Source organism: Acomys minous, assembly GCF_964271855.1.
Source record: "Acomys minous genome assembly, chromosome: 8".
Classification (NCBI taxonomy): Eukaryota; Metazoa; Chordata; class Mammalia; order Rodentia; family Muridae; genus Acomys; species Acomys minous.
In genome coordinates this window covers 15,773,302-15,789,126 of record NC_140489.1, presented here as the reverse complement: position 1 = coordinate 15,789,126, position 15,825 = coordinate 15,773,302, and the positions used below count along the sequence as shown (strand labels likewise).

Sequence of the window (15,825 nt, the reverse complement as noted above, 5' to 3'; positions counted from 1 at the left end):
GTTTTCTTGGCATTCTGGGTGTTTGCTTCTCAGAGTGGGCAGTGGTGTCTAGGAATGCCCTCACTTCTGTGCAGGGGTTAGTCACTTCCTCTGATATCTTCTGCCCTGATGAGGGTGCCAGCAGGCCCTTCAGTCCCATGTCACCCCATTCTGATGCATTAAGAGTGTTGACCACATGGGCATGCCCCCATAAAAACTTAAGACGACTTACTCATTTGAATAGCGAACAAGAATAAACGTTTTGGTATAGGTATGTCCCAAATATTTCATGGGGAACACTTACCTAAGAAGGTTATTTAGTCTGCCTAAATTTCAGATTTACTGAGGTACTCTGTAATGTATCTGGTGAACAGGACTCCTCTGTTCAACTAACCTAGGTGGCAGAGCGCCAGCTAAGTGGTTAGAGTCTGTTGTCAATGACACCCTATAACCAGCAGGGGGCAGTGTGAGCCTTTGCTGATGGGCAAGTAGACATGAGATTGTCATCTTCCCCTCCCATTGCATCTCTCTAGATGGAAGGCATGCATTAAAAGGTAGCTGGAATTCCTGTTATCTGACTGCATTTCGATCTCTATGAGAAACACCTTTCCCCTCAACTATGAAGTGAACCACTAATATTGCCCACTAATTTTACCACAGATAATATGGAAGTCAGGGCACTTCCCCACCCAAGCTACTCAGATATCATATTACTCCGAGTAACGCAAGCCTTTTATTGATATTCACTCTGGCTGTCCAGAGTCCAGAGCTGGATTGAGAACTTGAGTTTAGGATGTTTGACTGAGGGTGCAGAACCATAGCCTAAAATGCTAGCCAAGGCTCTGAATTTATCACTACTCTACTTGAAATATCTGGGAAGTGAGCCAGCCTAAATGTCCATCAACAGATGGATGGGTCAAACGGCTGTGGTGCATATCTCAATGGAGTTCTATGCAGCTGTAAAGATAAATGAAATAATGACATTTGCAGAAAAGTGCATGGAACTGGAATTAATTCATGTTTTAAGAGAGCTAGCTAGAGCAAAAGACAAATAGCATATGTTGCCTTTATACACAGAGCCTAGATTTAAAATCACACATATACATATATGCATGAGTATATATGTATGAATACATTCCATATGTTCATCCCACTGACCGAGATTTAGACCTACATCCCACCCCGACCCTTTTGGCCCTATCCAGCCTTAGGGCCACCCCTTGCCTCTGAGCCTCTTCTCCTGCTTCTTGAATTCAACTTCCAGCATTGTTAGATCAATGATGATGAGATTGGTCCATTCTCACATCCTTTTTCTTCATGGCACATGGCTTGAAGCCTTTGCCCCAGATCCAGCCTCCCTTAAAGGTGGCATGGAGGGAAGACATCACTTGGCTTGTTCATTCCCACGTGTCCTTGGTGCATTTTCCTGTGTCCCTTACCCTAAGGCTATTCAGCAAATATAGGCAGTGGAAGTGGGGGTTTGAAAAGATCATGGAGCGACTGACTAGAAGCTGCAAGCATGGCTCATGGCACTTTGCACAACCAAATTGGGATTTATTAGAACCTCAGCACAGGGGTCCTGCCATGCCGGCTTGGCTGGCCTTCCTGTGACCTCCCACTGCAGTTACCCAGCAGCTGGGTTGACCACTTTTCCCATGAAGAGCAGACTGTGGGTGGTCACCTCCCAGAGAAGGAGCAGGAAGGGCCTGTTAAAATGGGCCTGTGGGGCTGACGTCACATTCAGGGATGGCGGCTGGGAAAGGAGGGCAGAGGCAGCTGCGGCCTCAGTTCCTTTCTCATTCATGTCCACTACGGCTTTGTGTGACACCTAGGAGAGAAGACAGACAGAGTCAGCACTCATCCATGGTTCTGAGGGCAGACGCCACCTTCCACAACCCTTGGATGATGGTTTAGAGCCTGCTCAGGCCCCTTGGATCCAGCCTGCCTAAGAAACATCCCCAGTTTCTATGTGTCACCTCCATTCCTCTGTACTGACCCTCTCTCCCTAGGCTGAATCGCCTGACAAGAGGACGCCTCAGCTCAGCTAAGCAGCCATGTGCCACACGGACTCAAACCCAGCACCTCTGGGAGCGTTTCTCGGCATGCAGGTACACAGGACACCGGCTTCTTTGAGCGCCACCCACCGTCTCTAAACTCCCTCTGCCTTCTCATCTTAAAAATGGGCAAAAAAAGGGCCGGGCGTGGTGGCGCACGCCTTTAATCCCAGCACTCGGGAGGCAGAGGCGGGCGGATCGCTGTGAGTTCGAGGCCAGCCTGGTCTACAAAGCGAGTCTAGGACAGCCAAGGCTAACACAGAGAGACCCTGTCTCGAAAAAACCAAAAAAAAAAAAAAAAAAAAAAAAAGCAGGTTCTAAATGAGTTGGGTGGGATTGAGCCCCATGTTGCCCTAAGCACAGAACAGCAAAAGTCTCATTTTCATACAACTTCCTAGAAAGAAAGGACTCTGTGGCTTCAAAAGAAATTGGTAAAATGGCCTTGATGAGTTCTTTTACCTCCCAACGTGTTTATGAAAAGGAACTGTGGCGGGCAAGGTCGCTGTAGAAAGTTCCTTGAAGTCTTTCATTTTCTTCTTGTCCACCACTGCACACCACACAAGCTCACATGCAAACACTCACACATACACACATCCCAAAGCACATACAGGCATACCTTATGCACACATGCCCAGACACAAGTCCACATCCCTGCTGCCTTGGTTGTGCATTTAGCTCTCAGCTGGCCCCTCCCAGATACAAGACAGAGTCCATCCCTTGCAAGGTCCTAACACGAGACCTGCTGTGAGCAGCCATTATATAGGCCTGCGGAGGATGGAAGGGTTAAGGGCCACTGCATATTTTTTTTTTTTGTCTTCTTCTCCTCTGAGAAAGGGATTTTTTTCCTTTAACATCAATCCTGGAAGAAGTCACGTGGAACAGATCTGCGGCCAGTGTTGCACAGCAAGCTGCTTCTAGGATGTACTGTCCGCTAGAGATGGGCCTTGTCGAATGCAGTCCTCCGAGCAAAGTGGCGGCCATCTTTATCAGACCATTTGTTCGTGTCTACAATTGGGCTTGTTAATCACTGACATCCCCTCACAGAAGGAGGAGTCATCCAGCCCTTTACCTCGCAGTCATTTGTATACAATTCTATTTGCACGTGGGTTGGGGTCTCAGGAAGAGTATTTGGCTGAGTGAGGTTGACTGGAGAAGGGTTCTGTCTATGCTGAGTGAAGAGTTCCCAGTACAAGCTGATTTGTGGTGGGGGAGTCACCATTCTCCTGCCAGTAATCCCTCACCCACCCCCTGGAAGTAAGCCTAATGAAGTTAGTGGGTGAAATGTCCCTAGGGTGAAAGTGTACTTTGGTTTGTTGTAGCACCTAATGAAGAATGGGCAGATATTATTAACATCCCCTCTGTGAAGGAATTCTCACAATAAGCCTCTGCTGTGGTAATGCACTGGGATGTAGGGGATGCTTGTTACTGTAGAATGCTGACAGCTACACCTCATGTTCACACACTCTATTACTTTCTATGGCTGTAACAAAGACAGACAGAGAGCTCCTGATGCTCGAAGAGGAATTATTTTAAATTAAAGAGTGCTATTCCCTCACCTGGCATAATTCTGGCTCTGTGGATGACCTCAAGTGAGCACCTGTTCTACTCAGAACCCTAGGTTCCTCCTCTGACTAGATCTAGGGAAGGGAAGCTGGAAATGGAGTTATCCATGAGTAGGATCTGTAAAGATTGTGTGTTGGAAAGTCAGTCTAGGAAAAGGACTGGGGACCTTGGTTTTCCAATGCACTTTATAAGGGAAGAGAAGCACCCCTCCTCCCCATGTCCACACCCCACGCCTTACCCTGGAGACAGTTTTGTTGAGTTGCCCCATGACTCCTGATAGGTCAGCTTCCTTGTCAGTCAGGTGACTGAGACCAATGAGGGGCAGGATCTCTTCCAGGTTGTAGTCTGAAGAAATGGAAAACCTTGGCAGGTGCAAATCCAATAGGCTGGAGAGAGAATCAGAGAAAAAGCGCTGTTCAGTTGGGTGTTGCCTGTCTCCTGGCTGTTGGCAGCCTGAGCTGTGAGCGAGAGCAGGACGCCCTAGCCTTGGGATGATCAGGCTTCCTGTGACATGATTTGCTGTGGTACTATTCCACTATCTCCCTCCACACAGACTTCACAGTGACTCACGGCTGGATCTGTGACGTTTCCTGGCGACAAGTGTGTCTTAATCATCTTTCCCATGTTTGCGGAGAGCTTTCTAGGTGCCAGGCACCAGCCAGAGTTTTGCAAGGCTGCACTCATTGAACCCAGGTGATAGCAGGTAGAGAAAACGCCACTTGCCTTCCCACCTTCACCTCTGATTCATCAGCAGGTGCTTTAGCCTCAGTTTCCCAACTGTATCTGAAATCCATTCCTCAGACTGTCCCCAGTGCAAGCTGCCATCACCCTCCTCCACCAGCCCGAGCTTTTCTGGAAAATGGCATAGAAGTGCTCCCCCCTCCCCCCACCCCATGCCAGGGCTGCTGCAAGCATCTTAAGCGGCAGTTTTTAACTTATGGGTCACAGCGCATTTAGCAAGCCTCTATCTTCAAAAATATTTACATTACGATTTATAACAGCCAGTTGCAAAATTACAGTTATGAAGTAGCAACAAAAATAATTTTATGGATTGGGGTTACCACAACATGAAATATCGCATTAAGCTGTATTAAAGGGTCAATGCTTTAGGAACCACTGATCTAGAGGGAGGGTTCAGGTGTCCTGAACCCAGAGACCAATTCTTCTGTCCTCATCATCAGACTGTCATGTCCCATGTGGTGAGTGTAGAAGAAATTTCTTCCAACTCAGAGTAAGTCTACCCCTCTTCTGCTACGATTATGGTTTTTCCTTATTCGATTGCAAATTGCCTGGACTCTGTAAAATTGGCTAGTTAATTACCAATCCCCTTAGGAACATCTCACTTGGAGAGAATTCAGTTTAGATTACAGTTATGGTCAGCCCACTGTGGGTGGGGCCATCCCTGCACTGCTGGTCCTGGGTTCTATAAGAAAGCAGGCTGAGCAAGTCATGATGGAACAAGCCAGTACACAGCACCCCTCCATGGCCTCTGCATCACCTCCTGCCTCCAGGTTCCTGCCCTGTTTGGGTTCTTATGCTGGCTTCCTTTGATGATGAACAGTGATGTGGAAACACAAACCAAAACCAAACCAAACCAAACCAACAACAACAAAAACCCATTCCTCTGTAAGTTGTCTTTGGTGCAGGTGTTTCATCACAGCAATAGTTACCCTGACTAAGACATCCTTCCTAAGAGAAAAATCTACTGGTCCAGAAGATTATGAGGTCCTCCCTCCTGCAGTGAGGTATAGGGGGCAGCTCATCCTGAAGGAGCTGACTATGCAGTTGGAAGCAGGGACTAACGGGAGCTTTACAGATTTGGGTAACGGCTTAGCTCTGACTTTTCCTTTTGACCACATCTTTCTCATCCATCCACCCATCCATGGATTCTTTAATCTCTGCCCAAATATAAAGCATTCGTTCTTTACTAATGGTACTACAGTGTGGCAGGGTGCCGAGGGAGGAAAATATGTAGGCGTGAAGAGAATGGTACCTGCCAGGTTGTGCTGGACTAAAAATGGCACCTGCATAGATCTAGGTCTGCTCTGCAATGGGCTATGGCAGAAATGACAGTGCCTATGGATGTGTTCACGCCTTAAAGACTGGGGGCTTCCGTGTCCCATCCTTTTGTACAGTTCCCCCTTGGAATCCTGAGCTGCCACATAGCAATTTCAATTACACTGAGGTACTCTCTGAAGCCAGCCTTGTGTGGATAAAAAGAAGCCTGCTTGTTCCTAATTCTTTCAGTAACTAAGCCAGCCTAGGCCCCAGGGACACAAGCGAAGGAACTAACTGACTTCTGTGTTTCCCCCCTGCCACATGACCCCAGAGGATGAGAAATGCCCAGCTGAATCCATTCAATGAAGAGATCCAAGTTTGGGCTGGCTTGTTTTGCCACAAAGAACTATAACTCACAACCAGATTCCATTCCAGAACATTCCATAAAGGCAGATTTCTTCCAAGAAGGCATTAGCTAGCCAGCGAATTGGGGATTAAAGAAACTAGATAAAGCTAAAATTGAGGTTGGGAGACTAGAAACCAGTTGTAAGGAAGATGGCAGGGGTTAGATTAAGGGTTGTTGGAAGGAACCTCCCTCCTTCCCTTTCTCCCTCCCTCCCTTCCTACTTTTCCAACTTTCTCCTTCCCTCCTTTCCTCCCTTTTCCCCCTCATCTCTTCCTTTCTTATTTCTCTCAGTTTTTTTTTCTGGTTGAGCCAGAACCTTATGCATGCTAGACAAGTAGTCTACAACTGACCTATGTGCCCAGCCTACCCACCTGTTTTATTTTTGTTGTGATTTAATCTTGAGATGGGGTCTTACCAAATTGCCCTTGAACACATCGGTAACTAAGACAGGCCTTGATTTGTGATTTGCCTGCTTCAGCCTCCTGAGTACCTAGGATGATAGGACTGCCCCACCAAGTCTGGCTTTGTTCTTGATACCTAATTATTTTTTAAAAGATATTTTAATAATAATAATAATAATAAAATAATAAATAGTTGTGTGTCACAATTGTGCCTAGTTATTTGGAGATTGAGATGTCTTTAGCTCTAGATAGATGTTTTAAGTTGATAGAGCTGACATATGATAGATATTGAGTTACATTCAGAATATTAGACTCACCGAGACAGAAAAATGTTTTCTTCAAGGTTGCCAAACACGAACAGCCAAAACACTATGAATGTAACATGAATGTAATTCCTGAATGTTCTGTGGTTCTTTTGCTGTGTGTAGCTTGTTTTATGTAGGTGTAATAAGTATAGATGTGTATGTAAAAATTAATAATAAAAATAAATTATTAAAAATAATAGAACATGATTTTAAACATATGCACTGTTCTGTGGGAATCTTGGTCATCTTAAATAATTGTTCTTATCTTATTTTCGACAGACTTAGCTATGTCATGGTGTTAAATTACTATGAAAAAGAAGGAAGTAAAGGAGAAAGGAGATTGGTCCAGAAGAGATTGAAAACAGCAGGCTAGAGAGCAGCCTAGAGAACTTATTTTCTAGTTCCAGTCTAAGTACTCTAAGCTAAGTACCGGATCTGTCCCTCCCTCCACACTCCCATGCAGTAGCTGCCATGTCCTTGGTTTAACGTTTGAAAGAATCTGAGGCCCAAAGATGTGGGGAAACCACTGGCGATGTCTGATGTTGAGAGTGAGATAGTGAGGCAAACGCAGCAGAGGGGCTCTTGGGGCTGGAGCTGATCAGACCTGCCCCAGCTGGTCAGGCAGCACCTCTGAGCACCCACCTGGGCAGGAACCGCTGGCCCCACCTTCTCAGTGTCTCTGGCTGGAGGGCAGCCTCTACCTGCTGCATCTTCCCAGGGTCAGGGAGGACCAGCAGCAGCAGGGCGGTGCCGCTGTACTTGATCTGGAGGACGGTGCACGATGCCTCCTGGTCGTATAGGAACCTGTGCATTTCCTTCTGCCGCATCATGGGGATGTACAGTGGTGTCCTCTGGTCCAGGAAGAAGCTCTCCTGCTTCCGGGTCTGGTAGCGATCAAAGGGATGCTTCCACTTGGCTGAGAGTACAAAATCCGCAGAGCCATGAGCACATGGGCAAGGCAGTAACTTGGGAAGATATCCACAAGGCCACCCAGGGTGTTGACTTCCTCTGGAGTGTGTAAAGAGTAACAGGGCTCAAAGCCAGGAGGCCTGAGAGCAGGTCCTTGGGGCCAGTGACCTATGTTTCTGATGCACTAAGAGAATTTATCTACAAAGGAATTTATCTACAAAGGAAGGGTGGCCCTTCCTTCCTTGTACAAAGCATAATTTCTATCCTTTGAGAAACATTTGTTTTCATTTATAATGTATGAGTGTTTGCCTACCTGTAACTCTGTATGCCATGTATGTGCAGTACCCAAGGAGGTCAGAAAAAGGGCATCAAATCCCTTGTTATAGACAGTTGTCAGGAAATGGACCCAGGTCTTCTGGAAGAACATTAAGTGGTCCTAACCACTGAGCCCCCCAAAACACTATCTCAGGAATGAGTGAGAAGCCTGCATTCTTAGTAACGTAATAGGCATTAATTGATCAGAGCGCCCTGACTTCCAGAGCTGTGAAGAGTGTGATCTGGGATTGACAGCCTGATTCGGACAGCACAATTCAGCTTATGTGGAAATTTGAGGTCAATTCTCTCTGACCTGATGCCTCAGTGGCTGCAAAGAACTTTAAGCTGGGCATGGTGGCCCATACCTGCAATGTCAGCACTCAGGAAGCTGAGCAGAGGATCACTTACCCGTGGAGCCAACACCTCAGCTCTTCATTCATTCATTCATTCATTCATTTGTTCCTTCATTCATTCTTTTATGAATCCATTTGAAGTAGGGTCTCTCTACATAATCCAGGCTGATATCAACTTGTAACGTTCCTGCCTCCTCCAAAGTGCTGGGGATGCAGCATTTTGAACTTATCTTTCTGGGAAGTTGTCCCTTAAACCCAGGCCAGGGGATGTGGGCTACACAAAGTAGGGGAACTGTCTTAGTCGCTAACTGTTACTTACAGAGAGGGTTGTGTTTATGTCCGAGAAGTCTCACCTTTGAAGAAGATGTAGTTCGAGAGAACCATAAGGGTGTCATGGCTGAACTCTGGGAGGCAGCTGGCCACCTTCCCGTAGGTCTGCTTCCTCACCAGGTCATTGATACGCTGCCCTGTGGCAGCTGCATCTGTAAAGTTGGCTGAGAAAGCCAGCGCTCCATACAGTTCTTTGGCGCTGTCCAGAAAGCTCTGCTGAGGTTTCAGCTGTCTGTCTAAGAACAGGGAATGTCCCAGTTTCAGTTCCAGTTTGGGGCTGGGCAGGTCAAGTGTGCGCAGAAGGCTCTGGAAGCCTTCGTGGATGTCGGCTGCTGGGGTCTCTGTGAGGTTGAAGCCCAGGCTTTCTAGAATTTGAGTCTGAGTGTCAGCATGTGCCCCAAGGGAAAGCAGAGCCACAGTGCTGGACAGGCTCACGGGGGAGAAGAGGATGTTTCCCGCTGCGTCCTCTGCTAGTTGCTTGTATAGCCGCAAAGCAAAATTAGTAATGGTGGGCGTGACCTTGTGATAGGCGGGTGCTGGCTCCAGGAGCTGGTGGCTGGGTGGCTGAGGTGCCCCCAGACTCTTATCTCCATGGGCATAAAATGGCTGACAATGGACAGAAAGCAGGGCCTTGGTTACCAGCAGCCACAGCCACATTGGCCTCATCATCTGGGGAAAAAACGGTGGGGGAACATATTAGCCTTTTTGTTAGGTGACACCATCACTCCCAGACCTTAAATAAATCTACCATCCATACCTAATCCCTCGCTGCAGAGGAGAGGGGGGCAACTGAGGCTCCAGCAGGAAAATAGGTCCTGCAGTCAGCCTCCCTTCCTGTTCCTCCCTCCCTCCCTCTTTCCCTCTCTCCCCCCTCCTCCTTCCTTCTTTCCTTCCCTTTCCTTTCCATTCATCCATTCCTTCCTCCCTCTTTCTCTCCTTTATTTCCTCTCTCCCTTTTATTTTCCATTTTCTCCCACTCCTTTTCTTCAATTCCTCAATTCTCTCCCTCTTTTCTTCTTTTTGTTCTCTCTCTCTCTCTCATTCCTTTTTTCCCCTTCCCCGTTTCCTCCTTTCTTCTCCCTGCCCTCTCCTTGCATTTTATTTTTATTTTTTTCTACATTCTTCTGGACCCAGTTGTTTTCTCTTTTTTTTTTCATATTTTATTCAGTTTAATCTGTCTAAACAAAAACTGACAAAAATATTAATAACCGCAATGGATTTTACTTATTAATCCTTTTTCAGTTTCTTGCAAACATCAATTCCATGGAAGAAAACCCAAAATTTCTTCTTGATGATTTCATTATCAGAGCTATATTTTATTTTTTTAAATTTATTCATATTACATCTCAGTTGTTAGCCCAGCCCTTGTATCCTCCCATTCCTCCCTTCTTCCCACTTCCCCCCTACTCCCCTCCCCTATGTCTGTGTCTGAGGGGGACCTCCTCCCCCTGTATATGCTCATAGGGTATCAAGTCTCTCCTTGGTGACCTATTATCCTTCCTCTGAGTGCCACCAGGCATCTCCATCCAAGGGACATGTTCAAATATGGGGCACCAGAGTTTGTGTGAAAGTCAGATCTCCTTCTCTACTCAACAGTGGAGAATGTCCTGTCCATAGGCTAGTCTGGGTTGGGGTTCGAGGTTTACTGCCTATATTTTCCTTGACTGTTGCCATAGTTTGCGGAGGACCCCAGGGCCCAGACTCGCCTGTTTTCTCAATTGTATATAATTTCCGAGGTTCCATCACCCCTAAAGTTGTGCCAGGCACCAAGTATCTTGTGGGTTAAAGAAATTAACACAGTCCCTAAATCTGACATGAGCTCTGGTGCCCCATATTTGATGACCTCTCCTTGTTAGGGAGCCCTGGTGGCACTCAAAGAAAGAATAGGCAGACTACCAAGATGAGACTTGTTAGCCTGCGACCATAAAGTGGGGGAGGAGATCCCCCTCGGACATGGACCTAAGGGAGGGTAATAGGGCGGGGGTGAGAGGGTAGGAGAAACGGGAGGATACGAGTGATAGGAGAACAATTGAGTTGTAATCTGAGTAAATTAATAAAAAAATAAAAATAAATAAAAAGTGGAAAAAAAAAGAAGAAGAAGAAATTAACACAGTCCCAAGATTCAAAGAATTTAGGGGCAGTGGTTCTCAACCTTCCTAATGCTGTGACCCTTTAATATAGTTCCTCACGCCATGGTGCTCCCCCCCTCAATTCATAAAATTATTTCGTTGCCACTTCATAACAGTAAATTTGCTACTGTTATGGGTTGTAATATAAATACCTTATATGTGGGATATCTAATATGTGACCCCCCCCCATCTGTGGTTGTGAGCGACAGGTTGAGACCCACTGGTTTAGGGTATAGTTGAGGTACCATCAGTGTTTGGCTAGGTAGATGCTTGTGTGGCTACAAGCCAAGAGGTGTGCAATGGAGCAAATGTGTGTGTGTATGTGTGTGTGTGTGTGTGTGTGTGTGTGTGTATGTGTGTGTGTGTGTGTACATATGTATGTATATATCTATATCTATCTATCTATATATAAAGCGTTTAAACGCCTCATCCTATGTGCAGAGGCAGACCCCCTACAGGCAAATGCCAACCATCTTATGCTCTAGTTTAAGTCATGAGATGTGCCAGAATAGCTTTTGGCCACCTTGTCGTGGTTCAAAGGGAGGCAGGAGCAGGAAGAACCTTAGCTTGAATGCAGGAGAAAAGGGACAAAGCAAGGCTCACCCCACTTTTCATCCACTTCCCTCTTTTCCCTTCCAGGTGTCCCACCCACCCCCACAGCCCTGCAGAGGACATATTGCCCCCATCCATCCTGAAGCCTGGAATCTTCTGGACCCTGATATCTTCCCGCATACCTCTAACACAGCCCTTCCACTTTTTTAATTACACAGCGGCTACAGGCTGATCCTTGTTTTGCTTGTCCTGGAAGCATCCACCCTGTGATCAATTCCTTCTGTACGTTTTGCCTATGTGGCGGCCCTTGGCTCAGTGTCAACTGCAGGAGTGATGCCAGGGAGGGAGTCTAGGACTGCAGATAGACTACTGCCCCTGGTGCCCAGAATGCCTGCCCACCAAATTACAAGAGCTGCCTGCTCTCAGGAGGCAAGGGGGCGCTGTGTGGAAACACATTTGCTGGTGGGGTGCCTTCTAAAGTCACAGGCTCCCTCCAGCCCAGTTTACTGGCAGTTCTGTGTGCTTGGGACTTTCCTTAGATGGAAAACCTAGAAGACGTAGAATAACTGAATAATTGGAAAAGTAAGAGCAGAAAATGTAAGGGAGTTGAGCTCAGCATCTTCCTGTACTCTGGGGCACCCCAAGGTGACTGGCAGAAGGGTGTGTCTTCCAAGAAATACTGAGCTGTAGCCAGAGGCCTGGGCTCTGCAGTAATTCTCTCCCATTTCTACCAGGGCTGGGTGCACTGGAAATGTAGTGTACTTAAGTTCTTCCCAGGCAGGTTCTCAGAGCTAATTCTGAACCCTATTCCTGACTTATAACCTCGCTGCTGAGTGTTTGTGGAAGTGCTGGTACATCGGGCACATTGCATCATCGGTCTCAGACAGAGGTGTTGACGAATGTGTGGGGAGGCTGTGGTGGGGGTGGCGTCCCAGGTTGTGACAATGACTATATTGCTGCTGCTTCTCAGCTGAGACTCAGACACCTGGGAACTATTGAGATAGCAGAGTCGTGGTCCTCTTCAAATGCCGTGCCAATGTGCTCTCGTCTGTTTAAATCAATGCTCCCGAGACTCTCAAATCACAGAACTCTTTACTCAGGTGTGAATATAGGGAAACTGAGGCTTAGAGTTGGCTGGGCTCAGTTCCAGACCTGGGCTTCTTTGTATGGGCCAGCTGTCAGAACTAAGTTCCTAGTAAAGTTGCCATTTTTTGCTTCGAGCCCTTTCCTTGTTGGCTTGCCAGGGACATTGGGAGTTCATGTGTCAAGATGCCTGGGGGCCTGGGTTTTCCAGAGAAGATGACTGAAAATCTGAAGCTTCAGTTTCCAAGATTCAGAGGCTGTGTTCAGCAAGGTCATTCAGGGTCTCATTGTCCCCGTTTCTGCCTCTCAAGACAAAGGTAAGCAGGCAGGAAGGCAGGCAGGCAGGCAGGCAGGCAGACAGACAGACAGGCAGACAGACAGAAACAGCTCCACTTTAATTTGGGGTACAGAGCATACTCACCGAGATGTCACTCAGGTGGGCACAGCTCTACAGCCCGCACTGCCTCCTGCTCACAGGCGGTAATGTTTGAAGAACACAGCATAACCTGGTCGATATTTGTTAGGTCGATTCCTGGAACTGACAGGGAGGCAAATGGGACAACGGAAAAAGAATTTTTTTTTTGGATGTGTGCGTGTGTCCTGGCTGCTTGTGCCACAAACAAGCGAGTGACTTGTGCTCCAGAGTCCCATCCTGTCTGATGATGTTGTGACACTGGTGGTGAGGGCGTTAGGGAGTGTGGGAGATGCTGACACGTGTACTGGGGCTTTGCAGGATCCAGCAACCCTAGTGGTGAGACAGTGAGAAAAGTGTGGCCATCCCTACTTCACAGAGAGAAGCACATGGCCAAGTGACTTGCTTCCAAGTTACTCCAAGCCTTTGCCACCATGCCAAATCATCCCATTGTTTTATGGACACTTTAAACAATATGAAGCAGTAGAGTCTGTGCAGAGCGTGGAAGGTGCTGGAGAGAAGTTTACTGAGTGTTGAAAGACATAGAAAATAGGGACCGGAGCTGTGGCTCAGAGGCTGAAAATGCACCGCTCTTGCAAGGACCTCAGTTTGGTTCCCAGCACACACAAGTGGCTCACATCTGCCTGTAACTCCGGCTCCAGGAGATCTGACGTCCTTCTCTGGACTCTCAGAGGACCTGTACTTTGTGAGTGTGTGTGTGTGTGTGTGTGTGTGTGTGTGTGTGTGTGTGTGTGTGTGTGTGTGTATGTGTGTGTGTATGTGTGTGTGTACATGTGTGTGTGTGTACACGTGTACACATACACACAAACATGTAGTGAATGTACACACTTTTTTGTTTTGATCCCAAGTGTGGGATATGAAATGAATGTAAACTTGTTTTTGTTTCGATCCCAAGTGTGGCATGGGGAACAGACTTGTGAAAGAACAGCTGGTGTTTATCCACTAGAAAACAAACCACCTCGTGCGGGGGCTCGAGTTTTGCCAGCTGGAACACATCTGAGAGAAGATACATTTATGAGCTCAAAACAGGAGGTGGGGGTTTCTTGGGTCTTGGTTTTGTTTGGCTGTTTATCGCTCCATTTTGAGACTCTCCTAGAGAGACTGCTCCAGTGAAGGCTTCAGGGCTCCAGGTTCCGGCTGCTGTTCCAGGTTCCAGTAGCAACTTTGGTTGAATTGCTGGTCAGCTGAGATCCTGCCGACTTCTTCAGAGGAATCACTCCCAGGAACTGAGTCCAAAAAGATCCACTTCTCCCATTATTAACCTCTTTTCTCTCCTATCTAGGGTAGGTGGGTTGGAAGGGAAGTTTAAGCATTAAAGAACCCCAAATAAAGTAGGTTTGGAAAAGGTTGAAGCCTACACACACACACACACACACACACACACCATAAAAAAAAAGACTTGTGAGTTGGGATGCTGGGTTTTTAAGAGATGATCTTTTCCTGTTGGAGCAGGTGTGATTTTTATGTTCTTGTGTGTGTGTGTGTGTGTGTGTGTGTGTGTGTGTGTGTGTGTGTGTGCGCGCGTGCGCGCGCGCGCGCACGCGCATGCTAACATGGAGGACAGAGGTCAGTCCCAGAGGGTGTCATTTCTCAGAAGCCACCCACCTTGTTTGGTGAGTCAGAAGAAGACATACATACACGTGGGTGCAGGAGGTGCCCAACACATATGACCTCTGGTAGCCTCATGTTCTGAGTCTCCCGGCAGATGGTATGACAGGAGAATTGGCTGTGCCCAATAACAAGCCTCTCCGCTCTTGTCTCCACTCCCCTACACTCGCCTTCCACTTCCTAAAATCAAGTGCCATGTATGACCCCCCTCCCCCCACCCCCAATGGCTGCTCTGAGTCCTGCTTTCCTGGCTGGTTCTCTAGACTGATCTCTTTAGGGCCCTTGGGTCACTGATTGGACTATGCCAGCATTTCAGGGAGCCCAGTGAGATTACAAACACACAGCACCACATGTAGCATCTTATGTGGGTGCTGGGGATCCCAGCACCCAGGTCCTTGTGTTTCACATCACCGACTCAGTGGCATCCCGAAACCCCTTTGTAGGCCTCCGTATTCCTCAATTTTCTTCTAGAGTATGTATCTTGATCTCAACAAGACTAATAAAAATTCAAAATTAAAAAGTAGAGTTCTTTAATTTTACAAGTAAATCTCAGCAGCAAGGGGGCATTTTTAAGGTATGACATAGCACAGGAGGCTGCCTGCCTCTCCAGTGGGAACTGGGAGTCTCTGGTTGTCACAGCGCTTTTCCTGACCCACCTGACACAGTGTCTTCCTGGAGCAGCACTTGGAGACAGCTGGTAACGGTCTGCTCCCCTCCTCATCTTGAATATTCTCTCAGCTTCCTTTTCAGAAAGAGAAGAGAAGAGGAGAGACAGAGAGAGAGAGAGAGAGAGAGAGAGAGAGAGAGAGAGAGAGAGAGAGAGAGAGCGCCTTTCAAATATAGAACCTGTAAACAGCTCAGTGGATGAAGGCGCCTGCATCAAGCCTGACCACCTGAATTTGAACAGGGAAACTGAAGATGGGAGTCTGCACATGGGGTCCTGTGGGATGCAGAAAACACAGTGTGGGAGAGATGGGGTCACGCCTGAGCTATGGGGAGGAGAGGCCATGTGCCCTTGTGTCCTCACTTAGGACTAGGCTCTAGTGTCCCTTCACAGGAGCTCCTTACCAGGACTCTGGGACTTAAAGGAGAGAGAAACCTGTTTTTTAGGATCCCAAGTGTGAGATTGGAACTGTCTTGAGAGAATAGGTGAGGTTAATCCACTAGAAGACAAACCACCTCGTGCAGAAGCTTGATTGTTGCCAGCTGAAAATATCCTGTGAACTGACTCTGAGAGGAGATATATAAATGAGCCCAGAACTGGAGGCGGGGCCTTTGGAGACTTGGGATAGTTTCATCTGTTCATCACTCTACTTCCAGACGCTCCTAGAGAGAACTGCTCGAGGGAAGGCTTCGGGGCTCTGGCTCCTGCTGAGGTTCTGGGTTCTGGTTACTCCAGGTTCCAGC

General features: G+C 47.4%; 1 protein-coding gene across 2 annotated transcripts; it reads right to left on the bottom strand.

The window, feature by feature from the left end:
* Positions 1-1,513: 1,513 nt before the first annotated feature.
* Positions 1,514-15,147, bottom strand: SERPINA11 (serpin family A member 11). 2 transcript variants are annotated; one of them, XM_084792467.1, is made up of 5 exons: positions 15,075-15,147; positions 8,637-9,282; positions 7,349-7,622; positions 3,835-3,982; positions 1,514-1,807 (listed from the first exon to the last, which is right to left on the bottom strand). In XM_084792467.1, the coding sequence occupies exons 2-5, from the start codon at positions 9,280-9,282 to the stop codon at positions 1,604-1,606; spliced, it is 1,272 nt and encodes a 423-aa protein (XP_084648593.1). In that variant the 5' UTR covers positions 15,075-15,147; the 3' UTR covers positions 1,514-1,603. The 2 variants fall into 2 exon arrangements, with proteins under 2 accessions (XP_084648593.1, XP_084648592.1); XM_084792466.1 differs by lacking the exon at positions 15,075-15,147 and adding an exon at positions 12,799-13,091.
* Between the last annotated feature and the right edge of the window lie 678 nt (positions 15,148-15,825).

Coding starts and splice junctions, on each gene's coding strand:
- SERPINA11 (XM_084792467.1), bottom strand. CDS start 9,282: ATGATGAGGCCAATGTGGCTGTGGCTGCTGGTAACCAAGGCCCTGCTT. Junction 7,623..8,636: donor GAACTACATCTTCTTCAAAG/GTGAGACTTCTC, acceptor TTGTACTCTCAG/CCAAGTGGAAGCATCCCTTT. Junction 1,808..3,834: donor TCAACAAAACTGTCTCCAGG/GTAAGGCGTGGG, acceptor CTTCTCTCCTAG/GTGTCACACAAAGCCGTAGT.